General features: G+C 42.5%; 1 protein-coding gene across 1 annotated transcript in view; it reads right to left on the bottom strand.

Annotated features, from left to right (window-relative positions):
• Positions 1 to 21,942, bottom strand: part of LOC137625660 (uncharacterized) — a 533,194-nt gene extending 511,252 nt beyond the window's left edge. The window contains exons 1-2 of the mRNA XM_068356570.1: positions 21,095 to 21,942; positions 18,724 to 19,033 (exon numbers count right to left, since the gene is read on the bottom strand). Coding sequence (XP_068212671.1) covers positions 18,724 to 19,033; positions 21,095 to 21,942 — 1,158 coding nt within the window. The remainder of the gene's footprint in view (positions 1 to 18,723; positions 19,034 to 21,094) is intronic.
• Between the last annotated feature and the right edge of the window lie 991 nt (positions 21,943 to 22,933).

Genomic DNA, 22,933 nt, shown 5'->3' with positions numbered 1-22,933 from the left:
AAAGTTTTCAGAAGACCTGTTACGAAATAAATCTAAAAATGCTGCTCGCATAGTAGGACACATCAAGGCTAAAAATCTTAGCAAGGATGAACCTACCATCCCCATATTGAGCCTCAAACAGATATCTATTTCCTAAGTTGCTATAATTGGGGCATTCGGTCTACAAATGCCTCACTGTCAAAGGTACCAAACAGTCGTCGCAATACAGTTGGTGTTGGCCATTTGGCAGAAATTCATGTCAACCAAGTGTGACCAATGCAGAGACGATAGAGTAGTCCCCCACTTTCGAGGCATCATGTTATCTCCAGGGGAATATAACATTCATTATTTCTCTCATTTTATTTTGAAGTAAATTATCCCAATGTTGTTCCCAATTATTATAAACCAAATTCTTAATGCTAGGTAAAAAATCATTACAATGAATGGCATACCTTTTTGGTAACAACTCAGCTGCACCATTCTTTACCAATAAATCTGCCCTCTCATTTCTAGACACAACTATGTGTGCTAGAACCCAATATATTATATCGAACTGTTATACCCCAGTCCAATAATAAAAAGCCACTCTAAAATCTTTAAAACTAAAGGGTTATTGGAATTGAAAACTTCTAAAGCTTGGACACTTCTTGTCTCACTAAAAATTGTAAAATTGACCTCATATTTTCACACTATTTTCTCAATAGCGGTTAGTATGCCATATAGTTCGGCAGTATATATAGAGGATACTGTACTTGAGGAAGTGCAACCTCTACAATTAAAAGCACTACTATTTACTCCAAATCCAACATCACATTTGGAGCCATCAGTATATATAAAAGTGGTATCTCAATGTTCTTCAACATGTTGAATTAAGAGTGCCCTGGTTTCTAGGTCAATCACACTCTTTTTTATACCAATAAAATATTTACAAAAAGATATCTCCAGTAATTTCCATGGAGAGTTTGATGATATACTACATGGGAGCACTTTATTTCTACCTATATTTAGACTATCCACTAAAGTTTTTATCCAAAAAAACATATGGTTGAGGAGAAAATGGGTGCAACTCAAATTATCTACAATGCCTTACAAGGTTTGCAGTCTGACAGGCTAAAGAATTAGAAAGTCTTTGTAACCCAAACCAACATCAAACAATAAAAGACTTCCGGTAAAGGTCTTAAGTTGATTCTCCAGTGTCAAAAAGGAGGCTTGGGATAGGCGAAGTTCTAAAGGCTCCTAGGGGATAATCTGATACCAGCATGGTGTAAAGAATCTAAAATCTTTAGTCGGCTTGGAATGGCTGAGGAGTATATTTCACACCCTAACCTAAGGCCTTGTATAACTTCAAAACTTTGCAGTCTTCACCCCATGATTTATGGGATATAACTTTCAAAAGATTCGAAGCCTCAAGACATTTTACTTTCAAGACTTTCAAGTGAGGAACCCATGTAAGCCTACAATGAAATATCAACCCTAGAAATCTAGCTTCTCTTACATATGGGATCCTTTGACCTTTGATGTATATATCAAGGTCTGGATGTACTCCCCGAATACGACAAAAAAGGACAACAGTAGTTTTGCTTGTCGAAACTTAAACCCATCCGTATCAGCCCACTGAAAAATTTTATCAATTGTGAGTTGTAGGTATCTCTCAACCATTGCCATTCTAGCTCCAGCAAATGATAAGGAGAGATCATCTACAAACAGTGTTGAGAGAATACCTTGAAGAATGATAAAGGTTATCCCTTTAATGGCTCATGCAAATAAGGGTACATTTAGCACACTACCCTGGGGAACTCCTTCCTGACATTTCCTCTCTGATAGGTTTTCCCGCACTCTAACTTGAAAAAATCTATACGAAATAAATGATTGAATGAACAATGGTAGCTCTTCTCGTAATCTCAAATCATGAATGGCTTTAAGTATACCATATCTCCATGCAGTGTCATATGCCTTTTAATGGTAAAAAAGACTGTTACATGGTGCTGTTTAGAAGTAAAGGCTTCATAAATAGAGAACTCAACTCGTATGAACACATCAGTCGTTGAGTGCATTTTTCTAAATCCACACAGGATGGCTGATAAAATGGATTTTGAGCGAAGCGAAAAAGCTATTTTTGGGTGTGATAGCCATGTTGTCCTGATGGAAGTTCCTTTAAAGTAGCTTCCGAGGGTATATTTGACTACAGTGATATTCCCAGAGAATTTTACCTTAAGGTATCCATAATTCTAACTCCTGGCGTGAATATCCCGAACTTTTAGTTTTAGGGATATCGCATAATATCAGAGGACGTATTCTTGACACGCCACATAGCTATCTTCACCCAGAATAGCGTTTACGCTTCGAGAGGGAAAGTGGCAAGAAACGAAAGGGGAGCCGTTATTAAGGCACCACTCCTTACTGTTTTGAGTACCTAGATGACGTCATATCCGTCCGCCATCTTTATTCCTTGTAGCGTTAAGCGAGGTGCTACAGATACAGTACTTTCGGGAGGGATTCTTCCAGCCCTTTCATAAAAAGGAGGGCAGGTCCATCAGGACGACATGGCTATCTCACCAAAAAATAGATTTTTCGCGTCGCTTAAAATCTGTTTTTTGGGCTCAGGCTATGTCGTCCTGATGGAAGTTTACCAGACCATTAATGTATCTGTGGATTTTCTAATAGTACCTTAACCTCAACACAGGCTTTCCTTGGTCATTTAGACTTAGAGACGTATGATGTTACTGTTATACATCATTTCAACTAATCATGAACTATGTTAGTGCTTCCTGCCCCCTACAGGGAAGAGTCATGCCAAAACTCTAGAAAAAGTCTCGAGGATTGCATATTTCATATGAACAACCTAGCAAACAAACAGGTATACTGGTCTCACCATATACCTTTTCAATCAGAGTTTGTATTTGAAAGGGAACAAATGTATGTATGAACTACCGACACCTCTCTGGGTCTACTGGGCTAGCTGTATGCAAAGACAGACAGGTTTGTAACCATGTAGAAACAATTGTTTGTATAAGTCAGCATTACAATCAAGGTATATAAGTCAGTCGTAATCAAAGACTGACAAATGCTGATGTGTACACACATAGAGAAGGTTTATCTATCTGTTGGAACAAATATTTATAGATGTTCTCTTATATATATGCAAAATAAAAGGGTGATCAATGAACGCTCAAACACATTTCTATTTATCTGAATTTTTGGGGAAATAAGACGGAAAATTCAATTATAATTTTATTGATAACCAATAAAGTATGAAGTCAATTTGCATTTTATAGTACATTATAAAATGTTATTGGAAAATTTTTTAGCATAAATATAGAAGTAATATCAGAAATACTTGTTTCATTTGAAAAAAAAACACTTAAAGCCACTTATAAAGGAAAATTTTTGTAAATTTTCATATTCAAATTTCTGTCATTACAGTCTGTTCACAATTGCGTAACAGTACACATGGTACACGTGTTATTCTTTTATGCTTCTTTCACCTTTTACAATTGGAACAGTCCATAGGGAGTCAGCATGTACACCCTTCACATAACAGTCCCGATTAATTCACTGTTCCTCGAAGTTTTTAAGCAGCAGGTTTTAGCACACTACCTGCCGCCACCACAAACCTCTTGATCTCTTGCACTTGCTTCGCATAGTGTTTGAAAACACCCTGGATGACTTCCATCCAGTATACGAGCGAAGACTTTCAAAATCCATATTTTGGAAAAAAATTTAGAGATGAAGCAATCTTTCTCAGATCATGACCTGCAGGTGTACTGTCCGGATCCGCTCTGCGAATGAAGTTGGTGATCTTCGCCCTCAGTTGTTTCAGAGACAAATTTGAACCTGAAGTTTCTCCCTTAAAGAGCTGTCCTCCCCTAAAGTCTGAAGTTCTACGAAGATAGACCTTTAGGCACTCTACTGGACATAGAGATACATCTTCCTTCAGAGGGCAGATTCTCCAGGGACCCCACCTTTTGGTGGGTAGCTCATTTTTAGCGAGAAACGTTGGGTCAGGAAAAAGATTCAGTTCTCCCCTTTCCGTGAACTGAATATGGCCCTCATCTCTCAAAAGGGCCAATATTTCGCTAACTCTGGCTCCCGAGGCTAGTGCAAATAGGAATATAACTTTTTGGGTCAAATCTTTCAGAGAGCAATCTTCATTGTTCAGAGTTGATGCCAAATGAAGAACCTTATCCAACGACCACGAAATGGGCCTCGGAGGTATTGCAGGCCTTAGTTTAGCGCAGGCCTTAGGGATCTTGTTAAAGATTTTATTAGAGAAGTCTACCTGGAAGGCATACAGCTAGGGTCTAGTCAAGGCAGATTTACACGTAGATATCGTATTGGCTACTAATCCTTGTTCATGAAGATGAATAAAGAATGATAAGCAGAAATCTATTGAGATTTCTTTTGGCTTCTTTGCCTTGACAAAGGCAACCCATTTCTTCCAGGACAAATCATATTGTCTTCTGGTAGATTTAGACTTATATTCTTCTAAGAAGTTTATACTGTCTCTCGAAATTCCAAACCTTTTCTTGACTGCTAAGGAGAGAAAATCATGAGATGAAGGTTTCGGGTTTTCTGTGATGAAGCAAAGACAGTCGACTTCTGCACTTTATTATTATTATTATTATTACTATCCAAGCTACAACCCTAGTTGGAAAAGCAAGATGCTATAAGCCCAGGGGCTCCAACAGGGAAAAATAGCTCAGTGAGGAAAGGAAATAAGGAAATAAATAAATGAAGAGAACAAATTAACAATAAATCATTCTAAAATAAGAAACAACGTCAAAACAGACATGTCATATAATAAACTATCAACAACATCAAAAACAAATATGTCATAAATAAACTATAAAAAGACTATGTCTGCCTGGTCAACAAAAAAGCATTTGCTCCAACTTTGAACTTTTGAAGTTCTACTGATTCAACCACCCGATTAGGAAGATCATTCCACAACTTGGTCACAGCTGGAATAAAACTTCTAGAGTACTGCGTAGTATTGAGCCTCGTGATGGAGAAGGCCTGGCTATTAGAATTAACTGCCTGCCTAGTATTACGAACAGGATAGAATTGTCCAGGGAGATCTGAATGTAAAGGATGGTCAGAGTTGTGAAAAATCTTATGCAACATACATAATGAACTAATTGAACGACGGTGCCAGAGATTAATATCTAGATCAGGAATAAGAAATTTAATAGACCGTAAGTTTCTGTCCAACAAATTAAGATGAGAATCAGCAGCTGAAGACCAGACAGGAGAACAATACTCAAAACAAGGTAGAATGAAAGAATTAAAACACTTCTTCAGAATAGATTGATCCCCGAAAATCTTGAAAGACTTTCTCAATAAGCCTATTTTTTGTGAAATTGAAGAAGACACAGACCTTATATGTTTCTCAAAAGTAAATTTACTGTCGAGAATCACACCTAAAATTTTGAAAGAGTCATACATATTTAAAGAAACATTATCAATACTGAGATCTGGATGTTGAGGGACCACCGTCCTTGACCTACTTACAATCATACTTTGAGTTTTGTTAGGATTCAACTTCATACCCCATAATTTGCACCATGTACTAATTCTAGCCAAATCTCTATTAAGGGATTCACCAACCCTAGATCTACATTCAGGGTATGGAATTGATGCAAAGAGAGTAGCATCATCTGCATATGCAACAAGCTTGTTTTCTAGGCCAAACCACATGTCATGTGTATATAGTATGAAAAGTAATGGGCCAAGAACACTACCCTGTGGAACACCAGATATCACATTCCTATAATCACTATGGTGCCCATCAACAACAACTCTTTGAGATCTATTACTTAAAAAATCAATAATAATGCTAAGAAACGACCCACCCACTCCCAACAGTTTCAGTTTGAAAACAAGGGCCTCATGATTAACACGGTCAAAGGCAGCACTAAAATCAAGGCCAATCATACGAACTTCCCGACCACAATCAAGGGATTTCTGTACAGCATTGGAGATTGTAAGAAGGGCATCACATGCTCCAAGGCCTTTACGAAAACCAAATTGCAAACTAGGGAGTAGATGATTACCTTCAGCAAACCTATTAAGACGTTTTGCCAGAAGACGTTCAAAAACTTTAGATAATATGGGAGTTATGGAAATTGGGCGGTAATCAGTGGGACTTGAGCTACCACAAACACATTTACATAGAGGAGTAACATTACCAATTCTCCAACTAGTGCTAAAAGCTCCTCTTCTTGCTAACTTGCGCAAAATAACAGATAACTTTGGAGCTAAGAAATCTGCTGTCTTTATAAAAAACAAAGGAAAAATACCATTTGGGTCTACACCTCCATAAGCATCAAGGTCCATCAACAGAGCTTTAATCTCACGAGATCGAAAAGCTAAACTAGTTAGTTTAGCCTCAGGAAAACAGGAATGAGGAAGTTCAAGTTTTTCATTACTCTGTTTACTGTCAAAAACATCAGCCAAAAGGGTTGCCTTTTCCTTTGGACAGTGAGTGACTGAGCCATCTGGTTTAAGTAAAGGAGGAACTGATGCATCTACACCAAAGAGTGCAGATTTAAGGGTAGACCACCATTTATGTTCCTGAGTTGTACCAGAAAGTGTTTCTTTTATGGTTAAATTGTACTCCTTTTCAGTTGAGGCATAAACTCTCTGAGCAAAAGCTCGAAGCTGAGTATAGTTGTTCCAGGTCAAATCTGATCTGTTGAGTCAGAACTGGGTCCGGCAACAGGACCAACTTCAGTCGCAGTTCCAATATTAGAGGATACCAGATGCTGTTCGGCCACTTGTGAGCCACTATAGCTGCCGTTCCCTGAAAGGATCTCAGTTTGTTGAGGACTTTCAACAGAAGATTGGGTGGAGGGAACAGGTAAATCCTGGACCATCTGTTCTAATCTAGGGACATCGCGTCCACTGCTTCCGCTAGAGGGTCCTTGTATGGGGCCACATAACGAGGTAGCTTCTTGTTGTCGCTCGTCGCGAAGAGGTCAATTTGCAGTTCTAGGACTCGACGTAAGATGAAGGAGAATGATCCTGCGTCTAGGGACCATTCTGACTCTATCGGTGTAAGCCTGGATAAAGCGTTTGCCGTCACATTGCGGAACTCTTGGAGGTGAACTGCTGATAAGTGCCATCTCTTCTTTTCCGCCAAACGGAAGATGGCCAACGCCACTTGGTTGATTTGGGGCAATCTCGAGCCTTGTCAATTCAGACATCTCATTATCACTTCGCTGTCTAGAACCAGTCTTAAGTGGGTCGAGCAGTGAGGATTCAGTTTCTTCAGAGTTAGAAAAACTGCCATGGCTTCCAGAATGTTGATATGGAAGGTCTTGAGTAGAGAGGACCAAGTCCCTTGGACTTTCCGATGGTGAGAGTGACCTCCCCATCCTTCCTTTGAGGGGTCCGTGTGAATGATGACTGAAGGTGGAGGTGGTTGTAAGAGCACAGATTTCCTTAGGTGCTTGGCCTCCGACCACGGCTTGAGAAGTGATCGCAGACGAGTCGTTATCGGTCTTCTTAGATCTCTTCGAGCGTTTGATGTGTATCTTCTCCAGACTCCTGTTGCATCCTTTAATTGTGCTCTTAGCACTGGGTCTGTCACTGATGCTAACTGAAGGGAGCCCAGCACTCTCCTGTTGGGGTCTTGAAATCTGATCGGATTTTAGAAGTCTCTTGACAGATCCCGCTATCTCTCTCCTCTTCTTTGATGGAATGGAGAGGCGGTGTGACTGTAAATTCCAATGAATTCCGAGCCATTGAAACTTTTGAGCTGGAGAAAGTCGAGCCTTTTTGGCATTGATCTTGAATCCCAGATGTTCCAGGAACTGGATCACTGTCTTGGAGGCTTGCATGCATTCCGTTTCGGATGCTGCCCACACCAGCCAATCGTCCAGGTAGACCACTACCTGAACTCCTTTTAGGCGTAGTTGATGAACGACTGCGTTTGCAAGCTTCGTGAAGATCCTTGGGGCTATGTTTAGTCCGAAGGGCATAGCTCTGAAGACATATTGTTTCTTCTGTAGCTTGAATCCTAGGTAGGAGGAAATTTGGCGATTGATTGGGATATGCCAATAGGCGTCTGCCATGTCTATGGAGACTGTGTATGCCTTCTTGGGCAACAGGGTCCTTATGTGTTGAAGGGTTAACATTCTGAACTTGTAGTTTACTATGAACTTGAGTGGCGACAAGTCTGAGTCCTTCTTTGGAACACAAAACAGCCTTCCTTGGAATTTGATGGACTTTGCCCTCTTTATTACTCTCTTGTCCAAGAGTTCTTGGACATATTCTTCCCGAACGGGGGTTGAGTGTTGGAAGAATAGAGGGAAAGATGGTGGAGCTACATTCCAGCTCCCACCCAGTCCGTTCTTGATTAGGCTGTGGGCCCAGGGATCGAAGGTCCAGCGATCCCGGAAAGAGAATAGTCTTCCTCCTACCACAAGCATCTCACTTGGATTGTTGACCAGAGGACTTGCTTCCTTGGCCGCATCCACCTTTATTACCTCTGCCTTTTGAGGGGCGTCTAGAGGAGCCTCTGAATGATTCTCTAGCTTTCGGCCGAAAGGTAGTAGACTGCCTCTCAAAAGCCGGGGTAAAGGCTGGCGACTATGTCGCCATTTGCTGGGGTACCAACTGGTATGTAGTAGGTGGTTGTGCTACCACCTGGGGCACCGCGGCCGCGGGAAATTGTTGTTGTCTAGGGGGGCGAGAGGGCGCCCTTAGCCTCTTTGTCTTCCTCTTAGGTTGGGCACCCTCATCCGAGGAAGACTTCCTCTTCATTGACAAGCCCCACTTCTGGAAAAGGTTCCTATTCTCCGTGGCGGCTTTGTCAACTACTTCCTTGACCACTTCATTTGGGAAAAGGTCCTTTTCCCAGATACTGGATGATATTAGCTTCCTCGGTCCATGTCTCACCGCACCCGAGGCGAACACGAACTCTCTGCAAGCCCTTCTAGCTTTGATGAAGCCATACAGGTCCTTAGTAACAGTCGCCAGATGTGTTGCCACCATAAACATATCTGGATTCTGGGGATCGCTTGCCATTGTCTCTAGGATAGTTTGGAGAGACATAGAGGCAGCAAGTCTTTCTTTAGTCTCCTGCTCTCTGCGCAGGAGAAACTCTGACAACTTAGGGAGGTCCTCGCCGAACTGGCGTCCGGCAATAATAGCCTCTAACTTCCCGACTGAGAAGGCAAGATGTACATCCTTCCAGTCCTTCTGGTCCAAAGGTAAAGCTAGGGATAACGGCTTACACTTGTCGAGTGTAGGACAAGGTTTCCCTGCTTTGATCACCTTTAAAGCAGCCTTGTACCATTTTTCCATAAAGGGGAAGGCCCAGGAAGATGAAGCAACAAAGGAGGGATGCTTCTTGCTCAGAGCCGGCACCTTTGAGTTAGTGAAGGCCCTCTCCTTCAAGGTGCTCGTCAGCAAAGCCTGTGCTTTGGCATGGTAAAAAACTATGACCTCTTTTGGCTCTGTCTCCTCCTTAGAAGCTGGCTCTGCCTTCAGACGGACGAGGAGTTTGGGTAAGCCTCCAAGCTGGGCCAGAATTCCACATCTTCAATGGGGACTGAACCTAGCTTCTCATAAATGTAGATCTTTCCCGTTGTCATTGGCATGTACTCAGTATGCCTCCACGGATTCACATCCGAGCACGTAGGAAGATCCTTTACATTAAGTCTCTTTTGAGACCCACGGGATGCTGCAAGTTGGCGTGTCTCCAACCTTAACGCAGCTTCCTTCTCAGCATTTTGCTTCTGGATCTGATGCACCAACGTCATAATTGACAACAAAGTCTTCCCTATGTCATCCGATGGGGGAGCAGATGACGTCGAGGGAACAGGTTCTGGGGCAGGAATCGATGAGACCGAAACTGTTTCGGCCTCTTCCTCCTCGGTATCAGGAGCCATGGTCGACTCCTCTTCCTGACCTTCTGCAAGAAGGTCCTTTTCAGTGCCCTCTGACACTTCTGACATCCTGTCGTCAAGTTGGATGTCTTTCATTGCGTCCGAGACATCAGACTCTACTGGGATCTGGACGCAGGGGATTTCTGGGTGAGGCTGAGGGATAACCGCATCTTTAGATGCCCTAGGGAAAAGATAGGCCCGCATCTTCTCATTTGGAAGGTAAGGCCCCGTGGTGTTCTTCTGAAAACCGCGGACCCATTTACGCAGCTTCTCCCTTGCTGCATCCCTTGATTCCGCTGACTTAGGGTCGTCGAAAGCCTCATTAACCAAGTTCTTACAGATATTACATACCTGGGGGCCCCAATACTTCAGAGCTCCCTTGGTAACAGCACAGCGTGCGTGCGTCCTGTACATCTCATGGCCACAGAAGTTCTTGCTGCGGACATATCAGAACATGCTCCCACACTTGGGTTGGTCCTCCTATAAAGAGAGGAAAATACAATGAGTATACGGTGAATAATCTCACAAGATTAAGTATACAATATATTGTCTTTGCATGAAGCTTAGGATAGATAAGCTAGAAATGAAAAAGGAAAGACATATACATGTGCTTCCTGCCCAGCAGATTGCTGTGACCTCCCTCAAAATTAAAACTTTGGGTAATTCTATTCTAGAAAACCATTGGAAGATTTCTATCCTATAAGGATAGGTAAGTGTAACTTAACACCAGCTGCTTCCAGACGTTTTAATATTGGGGATTGTTATCAGTGATCACTAATAGGTTATAGAAAGAATTTACTTTCTTTATATTATATGGTCTCAACAACAGGCTGCACATGACAACACAGAGTATGTTGGAAGAAATTTTTTGGCTACCGTATAATCTATACTGTAGTTTTCTGTTTGCAGTATGATCTATATTGCAATTATACTGGCTACTGTATAATCATATACCGTAGTACCCGCCGGCAGGCTAGCACCTGGGTACAGTTCAGAAGATGTATTGTCTTCTGGGGTAATGGGCGGCAGTCCGCTGGCTGCCGGTGGGTCGCCGGCCGCCGGTGGGTCGCCGGCCGCCGGTGGGTCGCCGGCCGCCGGTGGGTCGCCGGCCGCCGGTGGGTCGCCGGCCGCCGGTGGGTCGCCGGCCGCCGGTGGGTCGCCGGCCGCCGGAGGATCGCCGGCTGTCGGCAGTCTATGCCAGCTAGCGATTAGGTATTATACCCGGCGGTAGGCTGCCGGCAGGTTAGGACCCAGTGGTACTAGCCAATAGAGAGAGAGAGAAAGCATGGATTGAAGGATTGTGTAACAGCTCTGCCTTACCACCTTCTATCCAGAATGAGGGTTCAAATGGAAGGGGAGAATGTATCATTTCAAGCTTCCACCCATCCATAACATTGCCGGTCCCTGCCGGCAAAGTTTATGAATGGCAGTCAAAGAGAGGGCTGAAGAGCACTCTACAGTAAAGGGACTTCTGCCGGCAACCGGCACAGCCGAGCTACAGACAGAAAACCCGAGCTAGTCCCACAACCTGCCGGCAATCGGGTTGATTGTAGGACAATGGCCAAGAGTTTGTGATGGCTAGGCCATCACTAAAGGATAGAATGGGGAGGGGTGAGGGTCCTATAAGGTGTGGAAGGAGCCGGCAGCATAGCCTGTCCTACCTCACCTAACAAAACTCTGTTCTAGTATTAAAGCTATCCCATGTGGCTAGAGAATTCTATTCTCAAGCCTAGGGTCAGCTTAATACAGTAAAGGGGTCAGCAGCACCCTCGCCGCCACCTCTAAACAATAAAGGAACAGAGATCTAGTGCCGGTGTCTCCTAAGCAATAGAAGAATTCTATTCTTCAGCCTAGGGTGTGGCCTAGGGAGGTCTAGCCTCCTATGTCGGCAGCCTAACCTAGCAGGGGAATGCTATTCACCCTGCCAGTCAGCTACCGACCAAAGACAAAATACTCTGAGTTTCTGACCAAACCCAAAACCCCGCATCTGCGGTTACAGGGAAAGGACAGAAAACCCTAGCCTAGTTCTACCTGAATGCAATTCAAGGCATCACTGACTAGGGTTAAGCCTAAGCTAACTCAGAGGGAAAGAGAGATTGCCCTTAAATCTCCGAAGGAGACTAGTATCGTCCTATAAAAGTCTAGGAGATATCTATCTCCACTTGAATAACACGATACATAAGAGCAATAGGGGACATGTATGAAAGTATACTAAAGCCACTAGGCTAGTAGCCTAGAGGCAGTGAGAATTGATTACCTAAATCACCGAAACTCTCTCGTATACTATCTTGGAAGAGGAAATTATGCATTTATATATATCTCACATGTATAAAAATTCGCCTAAAGCTTCATTAAAATTATAACACTAGGAAAGTCTATTATATCATGCATGAAGTACTAGAACTGAAAGCCTAGGCTAGGAAGCCTAGTGTCAATAGGTTCAGTTACCTAAATTGCCGAAGTTAGAAATAATACCATCGGCATAATATAAAGCCTTCCTAGCAATGAAGGCTAAATAGCTAAAGATAATAAAGCTATTAAGGCCGGGAAGGTCGTTCTGGCTAACTAAATGACTCATGCATTACGAACGACAGCGTCCATGACGCCTCCGGCTTAGGCAACAGCTCTTGCAATGTTAATTTAACTTTAATTCATATTAAAACAAGGCAAGAGCTTACATTTATACAATGTAAAGATCAATACTCAACTTTGCAGAGGCAGATGAGGCTGGAGAAAGCATGATTAATCCAAAATTCTTCCAAAATAACGAGAGAACACAGGAAAATCACCGAGCAATGGCGCTACGAGATAAGGAATGGCGGACGGATATGACGTCATCTAGGTACTCAAAACAGTAAGGAGTGGTGCCTTAATAACGGCTCCCCTTTCGTTTCTTACCACTTTCCCTCTCGAAGCGTAAACGCTATTCAGGGTGAAGATAGCTATGTGGCGTGTCAAGAATACGTCCTCTGATATTATGCGATATCCCTAAAAGTAAAAGTTAAGGATATTCGCGCCACGAGTTAGAATTCTGGATACCTTAAGGTAAAATTCTATGGGAATATCACTGTAGTCAAATATACCCTAGGAAGCTACTTTAAAGGAACTTCCATCAGGACGACATGGCCTGAGCCCAAAAAATACCCTTCTTTTCCAAGTATCACATCAGTCTTGCATTGACCATCTTCTCCATGATCTTACATAAACAACATGTTAATGCAATTGGTCAATCGCTTGCTACTAAATTATTATTATTATTATTATTATTATTATTATTATTATTATTATTATTATTATTATTACTAGCCAAGCTACAACCCTAGTTGGAAAAGCCAAGATGGTGTAAACCCAAGGGTTCCAATAGGAAAAAATAGCCCAGTGAGGAAAGGAAATAAGGAAATAAATAAATGTTGAGAAAAAATTAACAATAAATCATTCTAAAAACAGTAACAACATCAAAACAGATACAGTGGTACCTCTACATACGAATTTAATCCGTTCCACAACCGACTTCGGATGTAGAAAATGTTCGGATGTCGAAACGAATTTTCCCATAAGAATACATTGAAATAGGATTAATCCGTGGTTGAGCCCAAAAACCTATGATAACTCCTTAATAAATTACTACATATAATTACCCATAAGAATAATGCACACTAAATTAGATAATAGACATGTAAAAAAGAATAATTATCAAAAAATGATAAATAAGAAACGGGTTTTTAGCGTCACTTTACCTTAGAAACTCCAGCGAAGGTGTTGTTGGTCTTGCTACGCAGAGAGGAGACGGACGGGCGGCGAGGCGGTAGAGAGGTTAACTACGATAAACGTACACTACCGTAACTTATTCTAACTTACACTAAGTGAACTTTAACATAACTTAGCTTATTTATTTTTTTTATTTTTATATTTTATATTTTTTTACATTTTCTTTTTTTTTGATGATTAATTTTAATCACTTTCACTCTCTCCACTTAAAATTGCTTGAATTTCTTTCGCTTCACTCTTTGCCGTTTTCTTTGAACCACTTCCATCCTCTTCATCACGAGTTCGCTTCGTAGTTTTTTTAAAGAAACTATCGATAGATAGTTGCTTGGTACGGCTTTTCAGAATGTTTCGAAAGTGAGTTAGGCAAACATCATCGAACTGCGCAACTACACGACAAACCTGCAATTTTTTTGGGTGGTATTTGTCGATGAAGTCGACCACGTCTTGATATTTTCCTAACACCTCTTTTATTTGCACCGAACCTAACACATGTTCTACCTCCTCGATCCCTTCCTCGTCATCACTCATGTGCTCAGACATAGCATGGAGTTCCTTGAGCTCCTCTGTGGTAAGTTCGTCGTGATGTTCGGTGACGAGTTCCGTAACGTCATCTGCGTCGACCTCCAGACCCATGGACTTGCCAAGGGAGACGAATTCCTCTACATCTTCCGCTACACCCACCACGGGATCAGGTTCGGGGTCAAAACCTTCGAAATCTCGGGGAGAAACTGCATCAGGCCACAGCTTCTTCCATGCAGAATTGAGGGTCAGTCGAGTTAATCCCACCCAAGCCTGATCTATGATCTTCAAGCAGTGCACGATGTTGAAGTGGCTTTTCCAAAATTCCCGCAAAGTTAAGTTTGTGCTTTGCGTGACATTAAAGCACTGCTTCAATAGGTGCTTGGTGTAGAGCTTCTTGAAATTCGAGATGACTTGCTGGTCCATGGGCTGGAGGATAGAGGTGGTATTCGGTGGAAGATACAGCACCTTTATGAACTTAAATTCATCGAAGATATCATCTTCAAGTCCGGGGGGGGGGGTGAGTGGGTGCATTGTCAAGGCATAGCAGGCACTTTAAAAGCAATTTCTGCTCATGAAGATACTTCACAGAAGGGTCGAAAACTTGGTTAACCCATTGCACAAAGAACTGCCTAGTGACCCAGGCCTTCGAGTTGGATCGCCAGAAAACATGAAGCTGGTCCTTATCCACGTTGTGTGCCTTAAAGGCCCTAGGGTTCTCAGAATGGTAAACCAGTAAGGGGTTGACTTTAAAGTCCCCGCTAGCATTGGCACATAGGGCAAGAGTCAACCGATCCTTCATTGGCTTATGCCCAGGCAATTTCTTCTCTTCGGCAGTGATGTAGGTTCGACTGGGCATCTTCTTCCAAAACAGCCCGGTTTCATCACAATTAAACACTTGCTGCTCTACGTAGCCTTCTTCCAGCACGATCCTTTCAAAGTTCTTGACAAAGTCAGCTGCAACCTTTGTGTCCGCACTAGCAGCCTCTCCGTGGCGAACAACTGAATGAATCCCGGACCGTTTCTTAAATTTCTCAAACCAGCCACGAGATGCCTTGAAATTGTCTGAGGAAGGTTCGGTTGAACTCTCCCCAGCATCACCCCCAGAGCTCTCTTCCTTCAAGTCCGTGAAGATGGCGTGCGCCTTCTCGCAGATGATGGTTTCGGTGATGGTGTCGCCAACAATCTCTCTGTCCTTGATCCAGATTAGCAGAAGTCATTCCATCTCTTCTATGATAGGGCTACGGCGTTTTGAAATAATGGTGATCCCCTTAGAAGGTTTCACTGCTTTAATAGCTTCCTTCTGTTTAAGGATTGTCGAGATCGTCGACATATTACGGCCATATTGTTTAGCAAGTTCACTCACTAAACAGTGCTTTACGTCTAAAGAAAGTGAGTTTAGGGGTCAGTGTTTCCGATGTGGTGGCCCTCATATGATAAAAGACTGTAAAGAGACACAGGTGAGGTGTTTTAGGTGTAATAAAATTGGTCATATGGCCAGTCGTTGTCAGGAACAGGTTGCGGAAAACGAGTAAGGGGTGACTACTGCGCCTCTAGCCGCCCTTTTGATGAAAAAGGTGCACCTTGATACATTGCCTATAATTGATGTTTGGATTGGTAATTTGACTGCAAAGGGTCTTGTAGATACAGGCTGCTCTACATCTGTGGTACATTCTAAATTTGTGCCTCACTGTAAAGGAGTCATATTAAGTGTAAAGTTGCAGATTGTGTGGAGCTGGGTGTGAACGGTAAATCTGTGACAGTGAGGGCTGTAGTGTCGAATCAACTGGTTAATGGCGTTGATGTGGTGTTAGGAGTTGATGTTATTGACCAATTGGGAGGTGTCACAGTGACCCAAGGAAAGGTATGTTTTGGTGCTTTTGGTGTTGCTTCAGTTGGTCAAGAAATTAAGCATAGACTTGGTGGTGAGAGGGATAACAATAGTTTAACTGTTGTAATTGAAGATCCAGACTTTCATGCTAGGTTTGATGGACAGAAATGGACAGTCAGATGGTTTTGGGAAAATAATGAAACTGTGACACTGAAAAATAAAGTAAGCTGTTATGATAAAAAGCTTGATGGTTGGAAGAAGGAAGAATTTGAGAAGGAAGTGGACAGGTGGATTGCCAAAGGTATTTTAGTTCCATGGAAAGAAAAGGTTGACGTTGGTATCATTCCTCTAATGGCAGTGGAACAGCCAACAAAGAACAAGGTGAGACCAGTGCTTGATTTTCGGGAACTTAATGTGAATGTCATGTGTCACACTGGTGATGATGTGACTGATGTATGCAGTGAGACACTGCGAAAATGGCGACAGACAGGTGAGAATGTGTCTGTTGTGGATTTGAAGTCGGCCTACTTACAGTTGAGTGTTGATGAAAAATTGTGGCCATATCAACTAGTGAACTATAAGGGACAGACTTTTTGCCTTACAAGATTGGGATTCAGGTTGAACTCTGCACCACGGATTATGTCTAGGATACTAAAGACTGTATTAAGTAAGGATGAAAAAATAGAGAGAGCAACCAGTTCATATATAGATGACATTCTTGTGAATGAATCGATAGCTTCTGCTGATTAGGTGATTAGACATTTGAATACCTTTGGGTTGATAACAAAGTCCCCTGAGTCGCTCAATGGAGGTGCTGCTTTAGGATTGCAACTGCAAAGAGTTGGAGGAGAGTTGATGTTCCAGAGAGGTAATAAGGTGCCTGAAGTTGCAGATATGCTTACAAGGAGGGAATTGTTTTCAGTTTGTGGTACATTAGTGGGTCATTATCCCATAGCTGGATGGTTAAGAATTGCATGTAGCTACATTAAGAGAAGAGCCTCAGGAGCATGTTGGGAGGATCCTGTTGGTGAACAGTCCATGATGATGGTTAAAGAAGTAATTGAGAGAGTAAAGTTAGATGATCCTGTGAGAGGAAACTGGTGTGTCCCGAGTGTAAAGCATGGTGTTGTGTGGTGTGATGCCAGCAAAATTGCTATGGGTGTAGTTTTGGAGATAAATGGCAAAATTGCTGAGGATGCTGCTTGGCTTAGAAAAAAGGACGATTTCAACCACATCAATGTTGCCGAACTAGAAGCTGTTTTAAAAGGAGTAAATTTAGCCATTAGATGGGGTTTAGAGTCGATAGAGGTGAGGACTGACTCTGCAACCGTGGGGGCATGGTTGAAATTTATAGTCAGTGCTGAAGCGTGTTCACACAAAAGGAGCTGCTGAGATGATAATCAAAAGACGCTTGGGTACATTGAAGGAATTGATTACTGAGTTCGGTTTGAACATCGTTGTTCAGATGGTGCCTTCGGAGAAGAATAAAGCTGATATTTTGACAAGAGTCAAGAAGAATTGGTTGGTGAGCAGTGAAGTTGAACATGCATATCTCTGTGCAGGTGCTGTAGTTGATGTAACAGAGTTGCATAATAAACACCATATGGGAATTGACAGAACACTATATTTAGCTAAAAAGTTGGATCTTCAAGTTTCCAGAGAATGTGTGAAGAAGGTAGTTCAGTGTTGTGATCGTTGTCAGTCCACTGATCCTGCGCCTGTGATGCACAAAGGAGGCGAATTAAGTGTTGAAAGAAACTGGCAGCGCCTAGCTATTGATGTTACTCATTACAGACAGGTACCCTATTTATCAGTGGTGGATTGTGATCCAGGTCGTTTTGCAATATAGAGGCAGCTAAAGAGAGAAGATGCTCAAGAAATATCTGCTGAGTTGAATAGCATCTTTCTGGAAAGAGGGCCAGTTGATGAACTATTACTGGATAATAGTACAGCGTTTAGGTCGCAGTGTTTAGGAGATATGTTGTCTCGTTGGAACACTGTTAGGGTGTTTCGGGCTGCTTATCGACCAGGAGGAAATGGAATAGTTGAAAGACATCATAGGACCATCAAGGCTATTGCAGAGAGAGGATGAATTAGTCCAATAGAAGCAGTGCTTTGGTACAACAGCACACCAAGATCTGGACAAGTTGAATCGTCTGTTCCACAACTCCACAACTTTCGGTATACAGATATGAGTGGAGGTATCCTTCAGTAGTCCCCAATGGAACAGATACCAGCCAAGACAAGCCCCTTTTAATTAAGATGGGAGAGGAAGTGTGGGTGAAGCCCCCAAACGCCCATTGTACTACTCAATGGCGTAAAGGGATTGTCACTCATGTGAACTCTTCAAACAACATTTCCGTTGATGGAATGCCAAGGCATGTGTTGGATGTGCGACCAGTTGTAGTTCCAGCTTCCCTATCTGATGGCTCAAGCGAAATGTCAAGTGATGATTCAGTCTCTGAAGAATCGGTGGAACCACATGTAAGTGTTCAAAGAGAAACGGGAGAAAATCAGCGTCCACAGAGGAATAGAAAACCACCTGTATGGATGGCTGATTATGTTTCTGATTAAGTCTTGTGCTGTGCTGTGTGTTGTGTGTGTGTGTGTGTGTGTGTGTGTGTGTATATATATGTATGTATGTATGTATGTATGTATGATGCGTGTTGATCTTAAGATCAGGTGGGCGTGTTGTGTGATTAATGTAATTAACGATTTTTGTTTGTAATATACCTTGGAAAACACTGCCACAGTTATGAGGTGGTTAGATTGTTTACACCTGTAGGAGTTGTCGGAAAAACAATGCCGTTGTGACGAGGGAGACAGATCGTTCACACCTTGAAGAGTTGTCAGGTAGCTGTTGTCCAGGTAGGGTGATTGCCCCGGGGCTCTGAGGTTGTGAATTCGTGGTGTGGGTCCTTTCTTGCTATTCTCCTCATTGGTAGGTGAGTTGCAACTCGAAGGTCGTCCATTACTACCACAGAGGGAACTTGTAAGGTGAGTTTTAACTACATGCTCATATATCAAAACTATACTTATTGACCTTTAAATTCTATCTTCTACCTTAGTTTTAAAAATATAGCATTTAAATTTGCTATATAACATAAGAGACAATGTAAAACAATCAAATACTGCCCTTTTTTCCAATTTTAACATATCTTTTTTCTTAACCTTTTCCCTTATTTTAGGGTTTATTACTTCACCATGATGAAAAATTTCATATCTAGCAAAAATATTACTTCTAGAAAAAAAAGCTTGATTTGATTGGAGGTCTACATCAGGTCTATATAGGGTAGTAATCCCAGGTCTTCATATTAAGTATCAAGGGTGGGAATAGAATATGAAAAACACTCATTTTCAGGAAAAATCACCCTGAAGTCACAAAACCGAAGGTCAAGAGGCAAAAATCCTATGCAGTTTGGAAATATCCTAAGGAATCTTCTTAAGTGGTATGAAACTCAAAATCCTGTCCTTAAAAAATGGTCATTAGCCAGACAGCCCCCTTAATGGAGGAAACAAAAGATAATGGATGAGAGAGAAAGACATACTAACAGCAATAATCAATGATATGGAAGAAAAAGAGAGGAAGTGATGGATGCATGTGAAGAAGTATGCTGAAGAATGTGGGATGGCGATGAGAGAAGTCAAGAGATGTACGAAAGTTGACATAAAGAAGAGAACTAGAGAATGGGGAGAGTCTAATTCTGTATAAAAACTGGAAAAGGGAAATCAAGGAGGAGGAAGTATATGACAACATATTCTTGTTAATCTTATTATTCAGAGCAAGGACAAACACATTAGGCTTGAATATAAAAACAGACACCAAGGTGGAAATATAAACTGTGCATTCTGTGATGTGGAAGAGAATGATAACCACTTCATGTTATATTGTCCACAGTATAGTGGTATAGGAAGAAAAGCAATAGAACTCCAACAACCATACAAAGAAGATAGTGCACTAACAGTAGGGTAGAAAATACTGAAAATAAGAAAAGTGTACTACAACAAATTGTGGCGTGATGTCACAAGAACAAACCTCACACCCTTGAATCATTCTAACTGACATATGTCTCCTCAACACAAACTTTCCCCTTACATTATCAACTGGACTCTTCGACAGAAGGAAAATAAAAACAATCCATAACTTTATTAATATATTCCTTAAAACTAAAATACTTAACACAAAAAAAAACCATCTACAATCAAATAAACCTCTCAAAATCAATAACAAAGCTTAAAACTAAACACTAACAAAAATCACAAATTATTAGTACTTTGTATTTTTCCTAACATACTTACCGAGAACTACTTTCATAGGAGTTACCTGGAACCTCCTCTCAATCGACCAGAGTTTTGTGTAGTTTACCCTACTCCCGTTTTCTGTAATGGTAGGCCTAGGCGGAAGGATACGTGCCCTGAGGGCAATGCCGAGGCAGGCCACATGTGAGCTTGGGTCGCGACCTTCAGTAAGTTCTTTGAAAGTAAAAATACCAAAGGTCAGTGAGGCACTCGGGGAAGGAAGGGAGGGCCATAACCCGAAAGTAGTTCTCGGTAAGTATGTTAGAAAAAATACAAATTACTAATAATTTGTGATTTGTTCCAACACAGGAACTTACCTCGAACTACTTTCATAGGAGACTTACACATTAGGAGGTGGGAGTGCCTACCTGCCTTAAGACCCAACTGACAGGATGACACATACCTAGACAGGGGACTAGGTACTAAAGTTTAAGAAACTGGATAGTAGGATAAACTACACAAAGAGCTCATATTAGTGTATCAGTACTCACCCTTCGAATATCCCGTGATGAAGTGCTTGAAGAATTAGGACATGGTTGTGCAGGACCACTGGTCACAAGCTCTCAAGGAAAGAAAGTTAAAAAGCGAAGACAAGGGGAAGATAGAAAAGATCACACCTGTGTCTGATGGTTTTGATATCCACGATTGAACCTGGATCTTGGGCCGTTAAACCGGTTGGAGCGCGGAGATAACTGTACCAATCGAAAACCCATCTAGGGACTTCCTCGTACATTCCTTGAGGTAATGAGACGTGAACGTCGACTGGTTTGACCAGGTGCCTGCTCTAAGAATCTGTGCTACTGACATGTTCTTTTCAAAAGCTAGAGAGGTACTAATACCTCTAACGTCATGTGCTTTGGGTCTCCCTGGCACTGGTAGACCCACACTAGTGTAAGCCTTGATGATGACTTGTCTGAGCCAAAAGGAAATGGTGTTTTTAGAAACCTGTTTCTTAGACGGACCTGTGGAGACGAAAAGATTCTTTATACCTGGACGTAGATTGGCCGTCCTTTTCAGATATTTCCTTATAGCTCTGACTGGACACAATTTCAAGTCATCCTGATTGACCGATCTGGGAATTGCTGGAATGGAGAAGCCCTCAAACTTAGGGTCCAAAACTGAGGGGTTTTGAGTTTTGGCTACGAATGAAGGTACAAACTTGAAGGAGACATCTCGCCAACCCCTTGAATGTTCTACTTCATAGGACAACCCATGGATCTCTCCTACTCTCTTCGCTGAGGCCAACGCTAACAAGAAGACCGCTTTAAGCGTAAGATTCCTATCCACTATATCCTTCAAGGGTTCGAAGGGGGGCTTACTAAGCATATCAAGTACTCTAGCCACATCCCATTGAAGAACCCTGGATGAAAAGGGAGGATAGGACTGCTCAAAACTCTTGATGAGCATCGAAATATGTCTAGAAGCCCCTAGATCAATTCCTTTCAAGAGAAAAACTTGTCCTAGAGTGGCCCGTACTCCTTTCACTGCTGGAATTGACATGCCCACCTCATCCCTGAGGTGGACGAGAAAGTCCGCGATGTCAGGGATCGATGCTTCCAAGGGCTTGATTTTTCTTGAGGCACACCACCTTGTAAAAGCTGCCCATTTTGCTTGGTATACTGCTGTAGAGGACTGCCTAAGGTACCGAGACATTCTGTCTGCTGTTTTCGCCGAATATCCCTGTCTCCTCAGAAGGCGCTGGATAACCTCCAGGCGTGTAGACGAAGGGACTGAGGATTCTCGTGGAACCTTAGAAAGTGTGGCTGCCTTAGAAGGTCTGATCTGTCTGGAAGAGGCCACGGAGGGAGTATTGCCAGTCCTATTAGATCTGCGAACCACTCCCTCTCCGGCCACCAGGGCACTACCAAAGTCATTTTTAGGTTGTTGGCTGTCCTAACTCTGTTAAGCACTTGCCTGATCAGAGCAAAAGGAGGAAAAGCATACACGTCTAAGTTGTCCCACTTGTGCTGGAAGGCGTCCTCCAATGCTGCCTTTGGGTCTGGGACAGGAGAACAGAATACGGGAAGTTGTGCGTTCAGCCTTGTTGCGAAGAGATCCATTACCGGAGATCCCCACATTCGAATGATGTACTTCGCTACTTCCGGGTGAAGGGACCATTCTGTTCCTACCACTTGGCCCACCCTACTGAGGCCGTCGGCCAGTACATTTTTCTTTCCCGGAATGAATCTCGCCTTCAACTTGACTTGTTCTTCTTCGGCCCATTTTAAGATTTGCAATGCGAGAACGCACAACTCCTTTGACTCCAATCCCCCTTTCTTCTTTATGTACGCCACCACTGTGGCGTTGTCTGACATCAGAGCCACTGTATTTCCTTTTAGGAGAGTCCCGAAGTGCAGACAGGCTTCCTGGGCAGCTCTCATCTCCAGAATATTGATGTGCAGGGTTTTCTCGACTTCCGTCCAACTTCCTCTCGCCGCCTTCCCTAGGAGATGGGCTCCCCACCCCTCCTTTGAGGCGTCTGTGAATAGAAGAAGTTCCGGAGGCCCGGAAGACAGTGGCATCCCTTTGAAAGTGTTCATACGATCCTGCCACCATTCCAGGGCCTGTCTTGTTTCTGGAAGAACCGGGACAATCTTGTAGGGGGAGCTCCTCTGATCCCAGAGATCCTTTAGGTTCCACTGAA

Source organism: Palaemon carinicauda, chromosome 32 (assembly GCF_036898095.1).
Source record: "Palaemon carinicauda isolate YSFRI2023 chromosome 32, ASM3689809v2, whole genome shotgun sequence".
NCBI classification, from domain to species: domain Eukaryota; kingdom Metazoa; phylum Arthropoda; class Malacostraca; order Decapoda; family Palaemonidae; genus Palaemon; species Palaemon carinicauda.
This window is presented reverse-complemented; position numbering and strand designations above follow the sequence as displayed.